Below are 19,636 nucleotides of genomic sequence, written 5' to 3'. Positions count from 1 at the left end.
ATTTGTTACTTATTTCATGCCAAGCCTTGGCAAACTTCGTAAATTTACGAACTACTTCTTTTGAAGACTTTTAAAATCCAATTAATGTATTAGTTTATATGAAATTTTTACGACTTATTCCATTCGTAAATTTACGAACATGTCTTAATTAATAATATCTTAGTGCTAAAACTTAAGTATGTTTTTATTTCTTATGAAATGCCATTTAACGGTTGTTTGTAAATTTACGAACTTTATTATATTTGAAAATTTCCAAATAACATCGCTTTTGGCAAACTTCGTAAATTTACGAGCTACTTCTTTTGAAGACTTTTAAAATCCAATTTATGTATTATGAAATTTTTACGACTTATTCCATTCGTAAATTTACGAACTTGTCTTAATTAATAATATCTTAGCGCTAAAATCAAGTATGTTTTTTTTTTCTTATGAAATGCCATTAAACGGTTGTTCGTAAATTTACGAACTTTATTATATTTGAAAATTTCCAAATAACATTTTTATTATGTATTATATGTATTATATATATATATATGAAATAAATGTATCATGACATGTCATTTTATGTGTTGATTTTTACTTCCGTTGAAAAATTTACGAAGAAAGTATGTTGTAAATTGGGAAAAAAGCACAAAAAGTTTTAGGTGATGAGGTTAAATGTGTGAAGAAAAGCGTGTTGATTTTTTCTTCGCTAAAAAATTTACGAAGAAAGACAAACAGAATTTGGAAAAAAATCGCGCTTTTTTTTTAGGTTTTGGCTGAAAAAGAGGAATCTCGATATAAAATCCTCTTTTAAAATACAACAAGTTATGTACAAACAAAGGATTTCTTATTCCGGACGGAATTCAAAAAGTAACTACAAATGTCGGTGACATAATTGGCTTCACTGATCAAGTTAGATTTGCAGACCAGACTTTTCAGGTGAGAAAATTCCTTGGAATACCTTATGCCGAGCCGCCGACTGGTCCTCTGCGATTTGAAAAGCCAGTTATGAAGGCAAAGTTGCAGACGCCATTCAATGCACATAACTATTCTCGGAAATGTCCACAGCCGTATTTGGAACATGGCACCATGTCGGAAGACTGCCTTTGCCTAAATATTTTTACACCTGGAGTTTCTAATATAAATGTAGCACCGAAACCGGTAATGATATGGATTCATGGATGAGCGTTTTTTCTCGGATACGCAGATCTTTATGAAGGCGACGTAATAAGTGCTCTTGGTGACGTCATCGTTGTAACATTAAATTACCGTCTTGGCGTGCTTGGTTTTTTCAGTACCCATGACCCAAAGGCTAAAGGTAACTATGGTTTATGGGACCAACATATAGCTATCCGCTGGGTGTACGAATATATTGCTGCGTTTGGGGGTGACGTAACTAACATCGCGATATTCGGAGAGTCAGCCGGTTCTAGCAGCGTTATATATCAAATGTTGTATCCCGGTAATAAAGGATTATTTAAAAGGGCAATAGCTGAAAGCGGAACGATAGCTGCTTGGGCAGTTTCTCACGGACATTCAAATTATGAATCGTCGATAGAATTTGCCAAATCTGTCGGATGCAATAATTTAGCTAATATGTCTGCATGTTTGAAAGGTAAATCAGAAGCCGACGTTATCTCGGCTACCATTAAGACAGAAATTGGCAAAGTCGAAGAAGCAAACAGAACATGGGTTCCTGTATTTGATGATGACTTTGTGCTCGCAAAGACGCCCGATATATTATCTGAACTTCTTGACTCAAACATGGGATCAAAGTATTCAAACTTTTGGGAGGTAGACCTTATGATTGGTGCTAACAATTATGATGGTGTAGTGTATCAAGACTTGACGATGATATTACTAAATAATACAACACCTACATCGATCAATTATAAAGTATCTGCTCAGCAATTTGATAAGGTTATTGTTCCAAGAGCACTTGAAGCATGGCTTGACGAAATGCCTACAACTCTAGCTGTAGACCTAACTATAAATGAGTACATGTCTTGGGACGATCCAGCAAATAGCACAAAGCGCTTGCAGAATGCCATCGATATTTGGACAGACTATGCTCTAAACGCACCAATAATTCAAACCACAAATGCGCATTTGAATAACATCACATCAACGTACGTTTACCAGTTCACGGCTTCACCTCCGAAACATCTTTTACGGATTGCACCGGAACTAGACGGCGAAAATGTTGCCTGTCATTCTGACGAAATACTGTTCGTATTTGGATTTACAGAGACCATACGGAAATATTTGAATTTATCAGAAGAAGAAGTTAAAAGCCACTACAAGCTGTCTAAAGATGTTATAACGATGTGGACGAACTTTGCAAAGACGGGGTGAGAAACTTTCTTGTACATCAGGCTAAATTTCACACCGAGTAAAGTTAACTACAAATTGTGAAAATAAAATTCCACAAAAGCTTGCTGGTACAAGCGGTGGTTGGAAAGTAATGTAACTAAACCTGTAGTTTGCAAACGATGCTTATTTTATTCCCAAGTCCGGGTTATTGTGACAAAATGATTTCTTGCATTCTCTCTAGCAAGTACACAGTATTTCAGCTGAAATCGCGGGACATTTTGATCCCTATTTTCGGGTATACATGAAAGTAAATGAGCCGCACCATGAGAAAATCAACATGGTGCATTTGCGACCAGCATGGATCCAGACCAACCTGCGCATCCGCGCAGTCTGGTGTTCGCTAACGATTTCTCTAACTGCAATAGACTTTGAAAGCGAACAGCATGGATCCTGACCTGACTGCGCGGATGCGTAGGCTGGTCTGGATCCATGCTGGTCGCAAATGCACTAAGTTGGTTTTATCATGGTGCGGCTCATATTACGAAGGTATATATATATATATTCAAGAAAGGATAAAAAAAGTTCGTTAACAGTTTTTATGTGTTGTATGAATTAGCATTTTTAATCAAATTAAAAAAAAAAAACTTTCCTTTTTTAACATATGCTGAATTTGAGGGTGTTTATAACACTATTTCCTGTATTCATTTGTATTTCAGTATTGTAAGTACAGTCAAACTTGCTCAAAGACCACGTCTTTTAAGAGACCATTTGCATTAAGAGACCACCTTTTCAATTCCTATTTGTGTTAATAAAGAACAAAATATGTTGTATTAAGAGACCAGTTGTGTTAAGAGACTACTCTTTGTTCTTCCCTAGGGCGGACTCTTAATCATTAATGGAAGTTGTATATGCATTAACCTTATTTTTTAGTACTACAAAATCCGGAGATAATTTTTGACAATTGAAATATATTGCCTGTGTTCGTTTCGCTTAGTTTAACCTATTTTTAATTACCTTTCAGAAACCCTAACACTCCTATGTCACTGAACACACTTGGTAGCAGATCTTGGCCTGCGTATGATGTGCCTGGAGAGAAGTATCTGGAGATTTCTTCCAAGCTGACCGAGGTCAAACAACGTCTGCGAGCAGAGCAGGTAGTGTTCTGGAACAATTTGCTGCCAGAAATGCAGGCATATGCAAATAGCAAATCATAAATATATAAGAAACTTGCGTTTTAAAAGGTAGAACCGTTTGAAATTGACTTTGTTTTATGTGTCTTCCTATCAAAAGAAAGAAATTACGTAGTCTGCCATAATTACAATGGTAAATAATAGATATTATTTTAGTTTCTAATGATTTTAAACTCTCATTAGTCGCCGGGAAGAACCGGCGACTATATTTGATACGCTTTAGGATTTTGCCACTGGTATAGAGAAGTTATTAAAATGTGACAATGAAAAAATGATATTGTAAATAAAAGATATATAAGGCAGTTATTGAAATGCTTACATAAAGGAATTAGGAGCTGAGAACTGCATAAGATTTTTATTATTTCAAAAGAAAGCATTTTTAGGAAAATAGGAAAAATGTATTAAGAACTTATTCCTATGAATAAATTAACGACTGCTAGAGGTTTCCAGTGAACAATGATTGGCTGAGTCTTTACCTGTGTCTAGGTCACGCTGCGTATATTTAGAATATACTACTGCAGACGAAAAACAAATCTACATGAGCGCATGTAAGACATGGGAAGTAACACAGTGGGCATAATTTGTAGAAATAAGGTCAGTAATTCGGTCGAAATTGTGCTTTCGTGGTGTAGTCGAAAGAAGTCCATAAAAATAAATCCTAATTTTCCAAATTTTCCAATCCAATCTTCAAAATATTAGCCGACAGCTTTCCGGCGACGTGATGCTCTGCATCAAAATTTTACTTGTCGCTTTTGTGCAAGTTGTGACCCTATTGCTACCAAACAGTAGCGGTACTATCACTGTTCTAAATGACGTTCAAAAGTCGCCATATGACCTATCATGTGTCGATGCGACGTTAAATCAAAAAAAAAAATGACGTTCAAGGGAAAAGAGGAATTGGGAGTCACCTTCATACGAGCTAGTAAAAGCCATTATGGTAATAGATTTGTCAAATTATGTGTTGTCACATGCTGATGTTATGATTATTAGAGTTATATGTTGAATGTTACTCTTGTAGGACAAAACTTACGTGTTTATGTCAATCAATTTTGAAACAAAACGTAAGTATTTTAGGGATATTAAGGCAGTTTTACCATTTATTGTTGATCGTACTTGACTGTAATAAAGCAAATATAAGTAAAAGTTATAGTTATTTCTTGCTAATGCGAAAGTTTGCAGTTTCCTTAGTGATGCTTCAGACAACTGTCATGTACCACCTACGCACACATTCACGTATTACGCAGAAGTTTATACGGGCAGTACAAACACTTGCAAACTGGAATGTCTTAAATCTTAAAAGAGACAAGAAGAGAGAAACTATCCGCAGTTGCATAACATAGGCGTTAAATCTGTGACAGCAGAAGGTGTCTCTTTTTCCTAAAAAAATAGTTTGTTTTTGTCCTGTCCAACATATCTTTAAAACATTTCAAAAAAGGTAAAATACTACACAGATAACTTGCATTTCAATGCATGAGACAAGACAATCAGCATACACCTTTAGAAGTTAACATTAATAGTGCCTCCGCTGCGTTCCAATGAAAAGTCCAACAGGGAATGCTATGTTCCAAAAGCGCAGCCTCCTCGGATCGCAACTCACACCACGCGGACGTGCACATCACACGCACACGCACATACGCATGCTGATGCGTGTGCTTATACAAAGCAAACACACGAGGACAAGACGAACCGTGAAATAAAAACACAGCGGGGCACCGCCTTGGAACGGTCAGTGACAAAAACACCACTGAGGAGCTTAAACCGGTTAACCTCACTTTTACCCCAACTGTGTTAACACATGCAATGGCAACAGAAGGTATGGCACGTGATTTAAAATAACAGGTTTTCATAGACAAAGACATGACATTTAAAATAACAATGTGTTTCATTATTTGAAGTCTAAACTTCTTAACAACAGAATCCGACAAATTGATAGATATATAGGCTGTAACTAGTATGAAAATGGTCTGCAAATAATAGGTAAATGATTGTGATACGAGAAAAAATTATTGAGGCCGAGCTATGGGACAAGGGCTGACATTTCCATATTCCTAATGTCTTCATTTTGTTCTGTATTTGTCTTCTGTATGGGAGAGAAGTATAATTAAGTGAAATACTTAAGAATACATAACACACATAAAGGCAGTCTATGCAGCATTCATTTATTTTTACATGCCGCATGTCCAACATGTTCAGTTCTTAACCTATACCCTGCTAAACTTCTAAAATGGACTGGTCTATCACTCAGTTTGGGGAGTGCCATTAATCATTCGAAGGGGTGTTCACCGAACATTTTCTGACCGGATACGGAACAGCGCAGACTATGACGTGCATGCTGATCTTGGTCTGCAATTATCACAAAGACAAAATCACTTGCCGCCAGCAGGCTAAAGGTCAATGCTCGTTAATGTATGTTATGAAAATATTTGTGTCCGTTTCCATTTAACATAATATTTTGAAACAACAGTTAATGTTCACATGGATGTCCAACAATTGTAAGGCCACACCAAATTGATGTCTTGTTCTTCGGATTTTTTTCAAAAATATTTGGGGCGAGCGAGCGAAAAAAAAAATATTATTTTTTTTTTTCAAATCATCCTTTATTGAAGCGAGCGAAGAGCGATGAAATAATTTTTTTTAAATAATCGCTTGTGTCATGTTTATCACCAAATCAAGTGTATTTCTATTCATAAGCCGGAAAAACAAATGTGTGTGAAGTAACATTCAGACAGCATTGTCTTTAGAGTATTGAATGTTTAATGTGTGATGCATACAATAAAAAGTAAGAAATATATCAGCGCTTTTATTATTCTGAAATGTCATATTTATCCCATGTCACTTAACAGTTTTCTCTGCTCGTGACATTAGACCTTTTAACCCTTGAAGTGCTGGACAACATGCATCTATTACAAATGTACATCACACAGCACTCTATTGAACCTGTTAATCTGAGGTGGTACTATTCAGTGCCAAGTCTGCAGGCTGGGTTTTATTGTCAGAAATCAAATGAAAATCCAGCACTTTGAAAGTTTGACTATACAAAGTAAACAAAAACAAACGTTGACACTTTTGAGTGACATGTAAGCAAAATGTCTAGAAATCCGGATGTATTGTCATATACCATCTTTAATATCACTCAAACCAAATAAAGAATTGTAGAACAATCAACAAAAACAAAAAATTTTTTGTTTCATTTTCCGTCAAAGTGGTGCGGGAAATCCGACGAACAGGTAATCAGTTTGATGTGGCCTAACCGTTATTTTAAAAGAACAATTGTGACATACTACACTGAAAACACCTTATATTAATATAGCTTAAAGCTATAAATATTGTAAACATTATTTAGAAAGCTGCTGTCCTGACACAAGCGTGGCGTAAACTCCTTTTTTGTTCAAAAGTTGCTGATGACTTCCAGATTCCACAACTTTCCCGGAATCGATGACGTAGATCACATCAGCATTCTGTATTGTAGACAGTCTATGTGCAATAACTATGCATGTTCTTCCTTCTTGTGCATTATCCAACGCTGCTTGCACAACCTGAAGAAATGAACTATTTAATATCAAATAGTGTTACAATATACATTGTAATTTCAATATGTCATTATTATGATTTAAAAAGTATTTTTCTATATCTTAATATTCTCGTACATTCACAACTTATTGAAGTCTATAACCTATACTGTGTTGGTGCGCCGTAAAACCCAAATAAATAAATAAATATTGAAGTCTAGCGGTTTATTTGCCACTTAACGCAAAACAATAAAAAAAATGAACCTCTGTAGATAGATACAACATTGCGTTAGTCGCTTGTGATCCGATGTGGATAATATACGTGTCATAATACTCGTATGTTCTAGGAATATGTAAGGGTGACGCTATGTATTTTCTTACGTTGCTATTTTATACTGGTTGTCATTTACACATGACTGCAACTGCATACATGTAAGCCGCTTTCTAATAACATGTAACTTCTGTCATTGAATGGAAGTTAGCTGACAAATTACACAGACACCTGAAGTCTGGACCCACCGTCCCTTTCCTCCCGCCTCTGCCAGCACCTATCAGCCAAATTGAATAGCAAAGCGCATTTTAAAAACATGTTGAAATTATAGCAAAACATTGACTATGCTCTCCACCTATTTTCAGTTCATTTCAACATGCTAAAAGATACCGGCTGAGGGAGGGGGAGGCTTTGCGGAAAACCCCAAGTGTCTGTGGAAATTTTCATTACTGTCATGAAATTTAACATAAAAAGATCATACTCTCCTTTTCTCAAATGTTTGCTGTCTAGCATATTGGTATAATATTATACAATACGAACCTGTTCACTTTCTGTGTCTAAAGCACTTGTTGCCTCATCGAGGAGAAGAATTGTTGGGTTTCTAACCAATGCTCTTGCTATAGCTACACGCTGTTTCTGTCCTCCAGACAACTGCGTGCCCTTCTCTCCAACTTCTGTATCATAACCCCGCAGATTGAGAAAGTATTTGGCATTGTAATGTAATAATGATCTTGCGCTTCGGTTATTACATTCCAAATCAATCTATAATTGTTTTAACCAAAATGTAAATGTATGGCTATGAGGGAAAATAATAAACTAATATCAAATGGCTGTCATTGTCATTTTGAGAGAATGGTAAGTACTGATTAAATTTTGATGATGCTTGATGTTTGAGCTCAGTGGTAACAGCTCAGGACTATGGGTCGACAAGAATCAAGTTCAATCTCTGAGTGAAAAAATGTTTTCCGTGATGACTTGACAGATTGGAGACAATAACAGAAGTCATTCGTACTTTGTATATTAGGGTAATTGTACTTGTAAAGTATACAGAACAGTTGGTGAAGTTCTAGATCAAGTTTTACTGTTTTTGGCGGTGACGAGGCTCTGTCGAGTTATCGCAAGATCCGTATTTTCCTATCCTTGCCTCAAACCAGTAAAATATTGTTTTTACTTGCATACCGTGTTCTTCAAACAATAGAAAAAAATAAATGTTTCTTTTCTTTCAAGCAGTATTTTGTTATAGTAGGATATGAATTTACGTAATCACTTATAAATTACAGCACGATAGTCATCTTGCACTCTGGATGGAGTTTTCCAATAGAGAAAATCATGTCCGGCATACAAGAATCAACCAACGATATCACAGAATCCACGAATAGCGGGTCATTGCCCGCCGTTAGAAATGAAACATTGTTATCCCTTGCCGATAAAATCGGGAGGGGGTTATTGAAATGGCGTTGTCCGTCCGTCCGCAGCAATTTCTCAGTAACTACCAGGTAGAATTTCATGAAACTTGAAATAAACATGAACCAACATACTGTGATGATGCCCGTCAAGTTTTGTTTTTGATTGGTCAATTTCCCTTAGAGTTATTGCCCTTGATTTAATGAAAAATGTCCGTCCGCAGCCATTTCTCAGTACCTAGCAGGTAGAATTTCATCAAACTTGAAATAGACATGAACCAAGATACGGTGATGATGCCCTTCAAGGTTTTTTTTTCGATTGGTCAATTTCCCTTAGAATTATTGCCCCTTGATTTAATGAAAAATGCACAAAAATGTCCGTCCGCAGCCATTTCTCAGTTACTAGCAGGTAGAATTTCATCAAACTTGAAATAGACATGAACCAAGATACGGTGATGATGCCCTTCAAGGTTTTTTTTTCGATTGGTCAATTTCCCTTAGAATTATTGCCCTTGATTTAATGAAAAATGCACAAAAATGTCCGTCCGCAGCCATTTCTCAGTTACTAGCAGGTAGAATTTCATCAAACTTGAAATAAATATGAACCAACATACTTTGATGATGCCCGTCATTTTCTTTTTTATTGGTCAATTCTCCATGCAGTTATTGCCCTTTATTTGTTTAAAAATCCACAGATTTGTACATAACAAACCAACCAATTTGAAGAATTTCATTAAACTGCTTTTATTCTTTTCCATGAACATTTATTATAAACATGTGAAGTTGTGTACCCACTCCTGCTCGCCACCTTGCCTTGGTCACATCCCCTCCCAACCCCCCACCCCAACCCGCAACCCATTTTTTTCATTTTTAATTTTCCATCAATATTTATAATCAACATGTAAACTTTTGTACCCTCACCCCTCCATCCCACCCCCACAACCCCCCCCCCCCCACCCCAAAAAAAACATTCGTTTTCTGTTCATTTGATTTTAACTAATGAAATTATTTGCTAATCTTTGTAACATTCTTAACTTTTTGCTTGATAAATTTTTTGGCGTTCCTCACCACAGACCCTTTCGGCGGGGGATATCAATTCATCGAATTTGCTTGTTGAAACTGTTTTATTAAAGACAATAAGAACGAATAGCAGAGGAAGTAATTACTTACTTCAGTTATGTGTAAGAAAACAATATTAAAGCCACATATGTTTACAGATAACAAAACGTAACAAGTGTACACTGTTTGTGCAGTATAATGCCTTATGGAATTCAGTACTAACGGAGACACCTGAAAGGTCCTAAAAACAAAAGTGCATATTACTTAGAAGTTCCCAAAATACTTACGGATGGTAAATTAGAAATAAATTCATGTATATTTGCTGCTCTGGCGGATGAAATAACGTCGTCCATTGACACTGGTGAATCTAGACCGTATGTTATATTGTCTTTTATACTACAACTAAACAGAATAGGTTCTTGATGGACTACGCTTATCAGATATCTCAATCTCACTAGATTTATATCTTTGATGTTTAGTCCATCCACCGTCTGAAAGGAGAGGCAGATGAAATGTTATAACAAACGATTCATTTATTTATTACACTGTAATCGTTCAGACAAATACCGCCAAATACTTAAGGACACGTCACGGCTGAGATAGTTTAGCATTATTGCAATACACAATTGGTATTAAAATTGTGTTTCCAATACATGTGCTCATTAGATAAATCCTCAATATCTATGTGAAAATAAGAGATGTGTTTTGTATGACTGCAACACTGAGTTGCTCTAATTAGTGACAATTGACTGAAACAATAGGATTCGTAAGTGACTTGGATAGACAAACCATGAGTTGTAAGCTACAATATAGAATACCCATTTTTAAGAAAATCAAACTGGAAGTTAGAAATAACATCAAAAGTTTAATTAGGTCATGAGTCAACATAAACCTGTAAAAAATTGTCATTAGTTTTCACGAGCTGTCAAAATTATTTTTATCTCTCTATTCTTCAAATGCATTGTGTTTGTAAGTATCTTGGTCGGATATTGTAGTGTGTAACTTACTTTACATTCCACATTAATATTTGTGCTTGGAATTGCTTTGTTCAGCTCACCGAAGTCACGTATGAATTTCTATTGTTTTAGTTTATCGTCTGGTATAAAGGTACCAAACCTCAATATTAAAATATAAGAGTTGTTCCTTTCTGGTAGACAAAGGAAACTACTTGGTTAAATCATAACATAACGGTTTTTGGAAAGAAATGAATACTCTTTGGTTTTTTGTTATTCACCGGAAATTCAAAACGTTATACCACCTTAAGGTTTAGGAGTATATCACCAAAACACATAAAAATTTAGTAAACAAACAACATCCGAACCAACAATCTACCTTTTTATTACATGTTCTACATTACTGTATGATCAAAACGTTGTCCCCCTTTAAAAGCGAATGTCATTTGTAAAGTCATAAAATAAACAGTTGCTGAAAACTATGTTCCACCACATTGCAGTCCTTCTCTGGCAGTCAATTTATGCTATCACATGACATCAGAAATTAATTGTCCTAACTTATTCCTCCTGCAAAATTATATTTTAGCCTAGCAAAATTAAGGCTGAATATAGACCGGTCATATAAACCAAACAATGAACTGGCGCTAATGAGTCATGTTAAAACAGGCAATTTATAATCCTTAGTTTGACTTACTATGGTCCCTTCTTGTGGATCATAGAAGCGTTGAAGCAGTGAAACAAGGTTGACTTTCCACATCCACTTGGACCTACTAGCGCGACTGTTTGTCCTGGCTTAATCTCGAGGTCAATACCTTTCAGAACTGGCACATCTGGTCGCATAGGGTAATTAAATTGAATATTCTTGAACTGGACATGTCCGGATATTTTGGACTGAAGTGTAAACAAACATCAAAAGTATCAATCAATGATTATTTCTATCTGCTGTCAAGTGGTATTATTACCGCTATCTATTTCTGTCTTATGTTTATCTATAGAACGTGATCTATAATTCATAATCACTTTTACATTTGTTGAAAAATCAAAAAACGTATTACGTATTAGATGAGTTTGGAACATTACTAGTTTAAAGAAAATTCGCAACTAAGACAGGTCGTGGCTTTTTTACAGTAAAGGAAAAGGTGTGGTTTATATAAATTTAATAATAAATTTAATAAAACAACAGCTTTTCAATGAAGAACTTTTATCAACTACATGTATTTGATATGTGTGCACAAATTTTTGAATTCAAACTTCATATATACCAAATATTGTCCTTGTTTTGAGAAAACATCTATAAGTGGAATTGTATCCAAAACTTTAAATATGAGACCAGCGGCAGTGGCGGCTTTTGAATAATCTGGTAGAAATGAACTGCTCTGCCCAATCACCATTCCCGTCATTGAGATCGCGAAGAAAACTCTGAAAATTTTTTTATTCAGGTATTATAATACTGACAAGTGTACTCTTACCTGCATAGAATAGATAACTCTTTTTGGCATTATGTTTAACGGACAATAATCAAATTAAGAGTGGCTTCATTTTTATTTATTTATTGTCATTCAGTTATAAAAATCATTGCCCGACGCGCTAATAGTTTTGACTATTGACAGGCACGCCATTTAATAAGTGTTCTATTACATGACATGAAAAATGAATTTCAAGAAAATCTCAAAACTGATCAATGGTACGAAATATGGACCGGCCTTCTTTTTTAAGGACTCTTGCCGTAATTTACACTTTATTAAGGAGGTAGGTTTCCTAAATATTTGTATGTGCGCATGTCCATCCGGAAGCAAACGTGACGATTTACGACGACGTTTACGACAAACTAAATGTGTTTGTATATTCATTTTTGTTAAAAAAAAATCATGAACCTGTCTCCGATCTGATGCTTTATGGTTTAATTATACAGAAATAATGAATAAATTGTCACAGAAACGCTTCAAAATAATGTTGCCTTAAAATGACGTCACTGATGTCATGACATTACGTGTCAGTTACCGCGCAAAATCAATACCTTTTTTTTGAAAGTACGTAATTCTGAGCATTTTCTTTATTTGAACTATTTTCAAATAACCATCATTTGCTCAAATATTTTTATGAGTCTTTTGCTCTCAATAATAATCAATATTTTACTTTTATGTAGTTATATCAAAATGTTATGCGGGATGTCAGAAAATGGATGATGGTAACCAATGTTATTTGGAATATGGGTGAAAAGTTACTTGTTACGGCCATTTTCAATAAAAGAATTTTCAGTTTGATTTGTAATACCTTTTTTCAGTTTCCTTTGATGATTTGCTACTAATATACTAAAACTAGTAAGCTCTAAAGTGTTCAAATTTCAGTAGAAAATTGTGGTTTCTTGAATTGAATTGGTGTTACCATGGAAACGAAGCCCGTGGCCAATATTTCTAAATGTAAAATTCAAAAGCGTTGACAATGGTCCATTTAAGGAACACAGCTTCGGCTTTTTATTTACATTTCAACAATATTCTTGAGAATAATAGCAGCATGCTGAACGATTTTTCCATGAAAAATGCCAGACGAAGGGTACTGCTGTGAGTATTTTAAGCTGTGAAATTTGTTTGAATAAATGAAAATAACACGAAAATATAATTTACGTTAGACATAATATGTTTTAAAGCTGCATTAACAAGAAAGACAATTTTATTCAATATTTTTCATAAGAAATTACGACAAAAAGCAAGACATAAGCTATTTTAAACATCTCTGTTGCCATGGTTACTTTAAACTTTAAGAAAAATAGGGTACCATGTAAAGTGCTTGGTATTTGCTTACAATTTTACCCGAATATTCCATGTTGGTCACTGAATGGCACTGAAGCCATCGAAAAAAAAAAACAAAAAAAAACATTTTTATGCATAGTTGTTTAAAAATGAAAGAAAATGCGGTACCATGGAAACACGAGCCCCGCGACATATATATTTTTAGCTTATATTAGAAAGCTAACGCACATACCAGTAAAATTATCAATTATGCAGACTTCTACGGATATCAATGAAACTAAAATACACTGAAAAGTGTTAAAAATCCGTATTTTCCTTCTTCTTTCAATATAAAATACCGTTGGAGGGTCATGTTCTTCAAACCTGGATAAAAACTGAACTTTAAGTAACAGAGGTAAACGAAATTGAGATTGTAGCAGTTGAAACATCGTATTACACGAAATACAAAAAGTTGCTACGGTTCATTCAATCTGAATTTACCCTGATAACAAGGTAACCTACCTCCTTAAATGGCTTTTCAGTCATGTTCAGAAGTATTGCCCGGGGTCCGACGGCAAGCTGTTCAGTAAGTGTCTTATTACATGATATCAGAATTGAATTTTCGCAACTTTTTCTTCAAGTTTTGGCTTTAGCCCAGCGAAACTTGTTTAATTGTAGACTGGCAAATAGCAAAATTAATGACTGACAATTTACATAATAAATAATTTTATTTATCTTACTAATTGCAGACATTAACAAGATAATAAGATCATTATCATGGGTGAATATCCCAGTTTATGGACATAACAAAGGTGATATCCAACATCATACAATAACTTTTCAATAACACACTTACTTGAATACATTGTCAGGGGTCATATGTCCTGTTGTTACCATGTATGCACCAAATCGAAATGCTCCTGCGTATATCATAAATACTATGCCTTGAGAAAATCCAACAGTGAGACCAGTTAACTGTGCCATCTTCAGGTTTGTCCTGGAAATAGGAGTATTATGAATACAGGATGCAAAGGTTAACATGAAAGTCCCATCCTTTTTCAAAAACTACTTGAACACAGCAGTAGAGCATTTAAGTTTCATACACTCAGAACGATATGGCGCATTTCGAGAGTGCATAAAATCTGCTGTAATTTTACTAAATGCATCCCGCGATTAACAGAAAGGGACATTTTTGTTACAGCTTACAGCTTCAAAAAATGTCGGCACATAAATACATATATAAAAATTAAATAAGTTAAGACTGACCTGAGAATGCCATCCAGCTGGCTAACGGTAGGTCGATGGTTCTAACCAGGTGCCCGCTCGTGATGAAATGATGCACGGAGCGCGGCACCTTGGGTCTTCCTCCACCAGCAAAGCTGAAAAGTCACTATTTGACCTAAATTCTGTTGATGCGACGTTACACCCAACAAAACAAAACAAACGTTTGTACTGGCCAAACAATACAAAATTCATAATACAATGTAACTAATAAATAGTATAATAAGGCGAGCTGGTTGAACCACGCTAATTTCTCCTATCACAGAAAGAACAAGAGCTCGTCGAACACGAAATGCCACCCTTGATGCATTTAGTAATTGCACAAGGAACAAATTATATGCTCACTTATGCATATGGTTCAAATTTGAAGGCTGCAGCTTGAAAAATGTGAAAGTAGGTCACTAAGTGAAAATCAAGGACAAATTTTATTTCGGAACACAAAACTATGCAAGTGATCCAAATTTGAAGCCTGTACCTTCAGAAATGTGAAAGTAGGTCACTAGGTCAATCTCAAGATCAAAGTTAATTTCAGTACACAAAACTATGCTTGATGTTCAAATTTGAAGGCTGTAGCTTGAGAAATGTGAAAGTAGGTCACTAGGTCAAAATCAAGGTCAAATTTTATTTTGGAACAAAAAACTATGCACGTGGTCCAAATTTGAAGTCTGTACCTTCAAAAATGTGAAAGTAGGTCAATAACAAGGTCAAAGTTTGTTTCAGTACACAAACCTATGCATGTGGTCCAAATTTGAAGGCTGTAGCTAAAGAAATGTGAAAGTAGGTCACTAGGTCAAGATCAAGGTCAACTCATGTCAAGGTTCATCTTGCCACTCAAAACTATACATCTGGTCCAAATTTGAATAATGTAAGTTATGGACATGAATATTCTAAGTTTTTCCCTATATAAGTCTATATGAACCATGTGACCCCCGAGGCGGGGCCTATCTGACCCTAGAGGGATAATTTGAACAACCTTGGTAGAGAACCACTAGATGATGCTACATTACAAAATATCAAAGCCATAGTCTTTGTGGTTTGGACAAGAAGATTTTCAAAGTTTTACCCTATATAAGTCTATGTAAACCATGTGACCCCCAGGGCGGGGCCATATTTGACCCTTGGGGAAAAATTTGAACAATCTTAGTAGAGGACCACTAGATGATGTCATATACAAAATATCAAAGCCCTAGGCCCTGTGGTTTTGGACAAGAGGTTTTTCAAATTTTTTTCCTATATAAGTCTATATAAACCATGTGACCCCCGGGATGGGGCCATATTTGACCCCAGGGAAATAATTTGAACAATCTTGGTAGAGGACCACTAGATTTTGCTACATACCCAATATCAAAGCCCTTGGCCCTATGGTTTTGGACAAGAAGATCAGAAACTGTTTAACTGTTCCTGGCCAATGCGACCTTGACCTTTGACCTAATGACCTCAAAATCAATAGGGGTCATCTGCTGGTCATGGCCAACCTAACTATCAATTTTCCTGAAACTAGGCCCAAGCGTTCTTTAGTTATTGCTCGGAAACCATTTAACTGTTCCTGTTCACTGTGACCTTGACCTTTGACATACTGACCTCAAAATCAATAGGGGTCATCTGCTGGTCATGACCAACCTGCCTATCAACTTTCGTGACCCTAGACTGAAGCGTACTTGAGTTATCATCCGGAAACCGTTTAATTGGGTAGGGTCACTGTGACCTTGACCTTTAACATACTGACCTCAAAATCAATAGGGGTCATCTGCTGGTGATGACCAACCTTCCTATCAACTTTCATGATCCTAGGCCCAAGCGTTCTTGAGTTATCATCCGGAAACCGTTTTACTATTCAGGGTCACTGTGACCTTGACCTTTGACATACAGACCTCAAAATCAATAGGGGTCATCTGCTGGTGATGACCAACCTTCCTATCAACTTTCATGATCCTAGGCCCAAGCCTTCTTGAGTTATCATCCGGAAACGGATTGGTCTACATTCCGACCGACCGACCGACCGACAGACCGACCGACCGACATCTGCAAAACAATATACCCCTCCTTCTTCGAAGGGGGGCATAAAAATATATATACATATAAAATTACGTGTGTGTACTTGTACTTTATATTGTTATCATCATCACTGTACTTACTTGTTAGGTTTATTCAAAGATTTGGAATATTTAATGAAGAAGTCTGGCTCTCTCGTCAGAGATTGTACTGTCCTAACATTTTCTATCGCTTCACTTGCAGTCTGAAATGATATTTAATTTATGTTCACCTTACTTCACTTAAGAAATAGTGTATAGAAAAACCGTGTTTTAACGTTATTAATATACAGAAAGTGGTTATACGTCCGCGGAAGAATTATTCTGGTGACGTATAACCGATTCTGAGTGCATTAATTTAAGTAAAACACGATTTTCCTATATATTATTTTGATTATAATATGCCCTTAATCTAAAACAGTAGATAAAATATATTATTACATGACTGTATTCTATTCTTTCTCTGATTGGCTGAAAATGGTTTGAAAAGTAATGAGTACATATCATATCAACTTATCTTGGGTTATAAATAGTACGATATTAAACATAGATCGAAGCAGGTACTTGGGAAACCAATATCAACCTGATTTGGTCTAAAATAGATGTAATAAAACAATTATTGACTTTTTCATAGGTTGATATCGGGATTTATCAACCCTCAAAAAGTTATATTCCCCTCGACTTCGCCTCGGTGAATATAACATTTATCGGGTTATAAATCCTGAAATCAACCTATGAAAAAGTCGAAAATTGTATAGTAGCGCTCTTTATTGGTCGCATAAAAAACGCTGACGTCATTGCACGTTAACGTGACGTCATTTTATCGTACGCGTGTTGTAACAGAAACAAGCATATTAGCATTAGGAATGATTTGGGGCATATTGTTATATAGTGGAGAACTCATCTAATAAAACCTATAGGAAGATCATTTGGAAGCACAGATTGCAACGAAACAAACAAAATCAGATACAGTTTGATCGAGCCTGTTCATGAAAGGTAATGTAAAGTGCAACACCTCTCAAGCTCCCGAGCTCCGACTTAAATTTAACGTAACTCTATTACAAAGATATTGAATGGACTTCATGATCCCAATTTATTTATTCATTTATTTATTTGGGTTTTATGGCGCACCAACACAGTATAGGTTATATGGCGCCAAACAGGACTACAAATTTTGGTTCCACATCTCATTTACATCGAAATAAAAACATGAGGTATGGAATCAAAATTTGCATACCTGCTGGAATCACAAGAGTTACTGCAAAACCAAGTGTTAAGACCCTATTAGTCACCTCTTACGATCATGCAAGGGTAAGGCAATGGTTCCAATTCTTTTCATACACACAGATCGTCCCAGAACCACATGGGGCTCATGATCCCAAAGAACACAAAAAAATATAAGAAGAACCAAAAAATATAACAACACTAAATTCAAGTACGGGGAGACTTTTGTTACAGCTTTGTTACCTATAAAACAGAAAGCCCTGAAATATATATGATAGGATAAACATGTAAAAGGAAAAAACAAGAAACTTGGACATGTTGTTTATGCATAACGACTTCGCTGAGATAGAGTCAGGTGCTCCCATTAACAAGACTGGAAGCGGTTTATATGTGTATACAAAATGTTATAATGCAAATTGTTTGAATGTGCATGTCTGAATATCTACAATAAAAGTTGTCCATTGTTTTTAATCATCTGTCAACACATCAAAATATCTTAATAACGTTGAATTTTTTAACCGATTGGAAAACTATTAAATGATTTTATTACATGACTGTATTCTATTGTTTCTCTGATTGGCTGAAAACGGTTAGAAAAGTAATGAGTACAAATCATATCAAATTATCTTGGGTTATAAATAGTACGATAATAAAAATAGATCGAAGTAGGTGCTTGGAAAACCAATATGAACCTGATTTGGTCTAAAAATAGACGGCAACATTTCCAATTTCAATCGTCCAATTAAATGAGACGTTCCTTGGTGTTCAGCCAATCAGAAACTGGCTTCCATACGCAATCACGAAACCAATCTAAACAAAAATGTCGGACAGAAGAACGCTGGAAAGATTCCCGACAGTGGAGGAACAAGAATTTAAAAGGATATTAGAGGAAAAGGATGCTAAAAAACACATGGAGATCAACAAATAATGCTGTTAAAATATTTAGACAATACCTTCAAATCAGGAATTTGCCGGAAACCTTTGAAAACTACAGCAATGAAGTGCTTTATGATATTCTGTCAAAATTTTACGTGGAGGGTCGACAAGAAAATGGTGAAAATCACCAAAAATCTAGTTTTTATTCTATATGATATGGACTTAACAGGCATCTTTCTCTCACCAAAAATGTGGACATTATCAAAGACTCTGCATTTCAAGTGTCTCAGAAACTTTTTAAAGCTGTGGCCATAGATTTGAAACGTGAAGGAAAAGGGGCAATTACATATTATCCACCAATAGAAGAGAATGACCTGAAGAAACTTTTTGAATATTTTGACACTAATGACAATGTTAAACTTCAACAAAAATTATTTGTTGATATAATGCTGTATTTTGGTAGAAGAGGCAGAGAAAATATACATTAACTAACAGTTGCTGACTTTGCAGCCACAACCGATTCAGATGGGCGCGTCTTCATTTATTTAACAAAAGATGAGCAGAGAAAAAATCACCAGAATGATCCAAACAGTGCTGATGGCAGGATGTATGCAAAAAGAGGTATGTAAAAAAAAACAAAGAATCTCACTGAATATAAGGCCTAAAAAAATGTATCCCGAACTACCGTAAAAATTTGTCACAACCCTAAATGTTTTTATGGCGTTGGATTTTTTTTTTGGACATTTTCACTATTTTTATACTGGAGCACATGCACTTTAGCGGTCGCTATAATAATAGTAGTTTAATAATGTCTTA

General features: G+C 35.5%; 1 protein-coding gene and 1 pseudogene across 1 annotated transcript; one reads left to right on the top strand and one right to left on the bottom strand.

The window, feature by feature from the left end:
- Positions 1-820: 820 nt before the first annotated feature.
- On the top strand, positions 821-4,059 carry LOC128550754 (acetylcholinesterase-like). Its single transcript, XM_053530468.1, has 2 exons — positions 821-2,333; positions 3,317-4,059. The coding sequence occupies exons 1-2, from the start codon at positions 1,432-1,434 to the stop codon at positions 3,507-3,509; spliced, it is 1,095 nt and encodes a 364-aa protein (XP_053386443.1). The 5' UTR covers positions 821-1,431; the 3' UTR covers positions 3,510-4,059.
- A 1,564-nt stretch (positions 4,060-5,623) lies between these two features.
- LOC128550753 (ATP-dependent translocase ABCB1-like) overlaps positions 5,624-19,636 on the bottom strand; it is a 47,066-nt pseudogene continuing 33,053 nt past the window's right edge.

Source organism: Mercenaria mercenaria, chromosome 18 (assembly GCF_021730395.1).
Source record: "Mercenaria mercenaria strain notata chromosome 18, MADL_Memer_1, whole genome shotgun sequence".
Classification (NCBI taxonomy): Eukaryota; Metazoa; Mollusca; class Bivalvia; order Venerida; family Veneridae; genus Mercenaria; species Mercenaria mercenaria.
The sequence above is the reverse complement of the archived record's forward strand: the minus strand, read 5'-3'. Positions and strand labels throughout refer to the sequence as shown.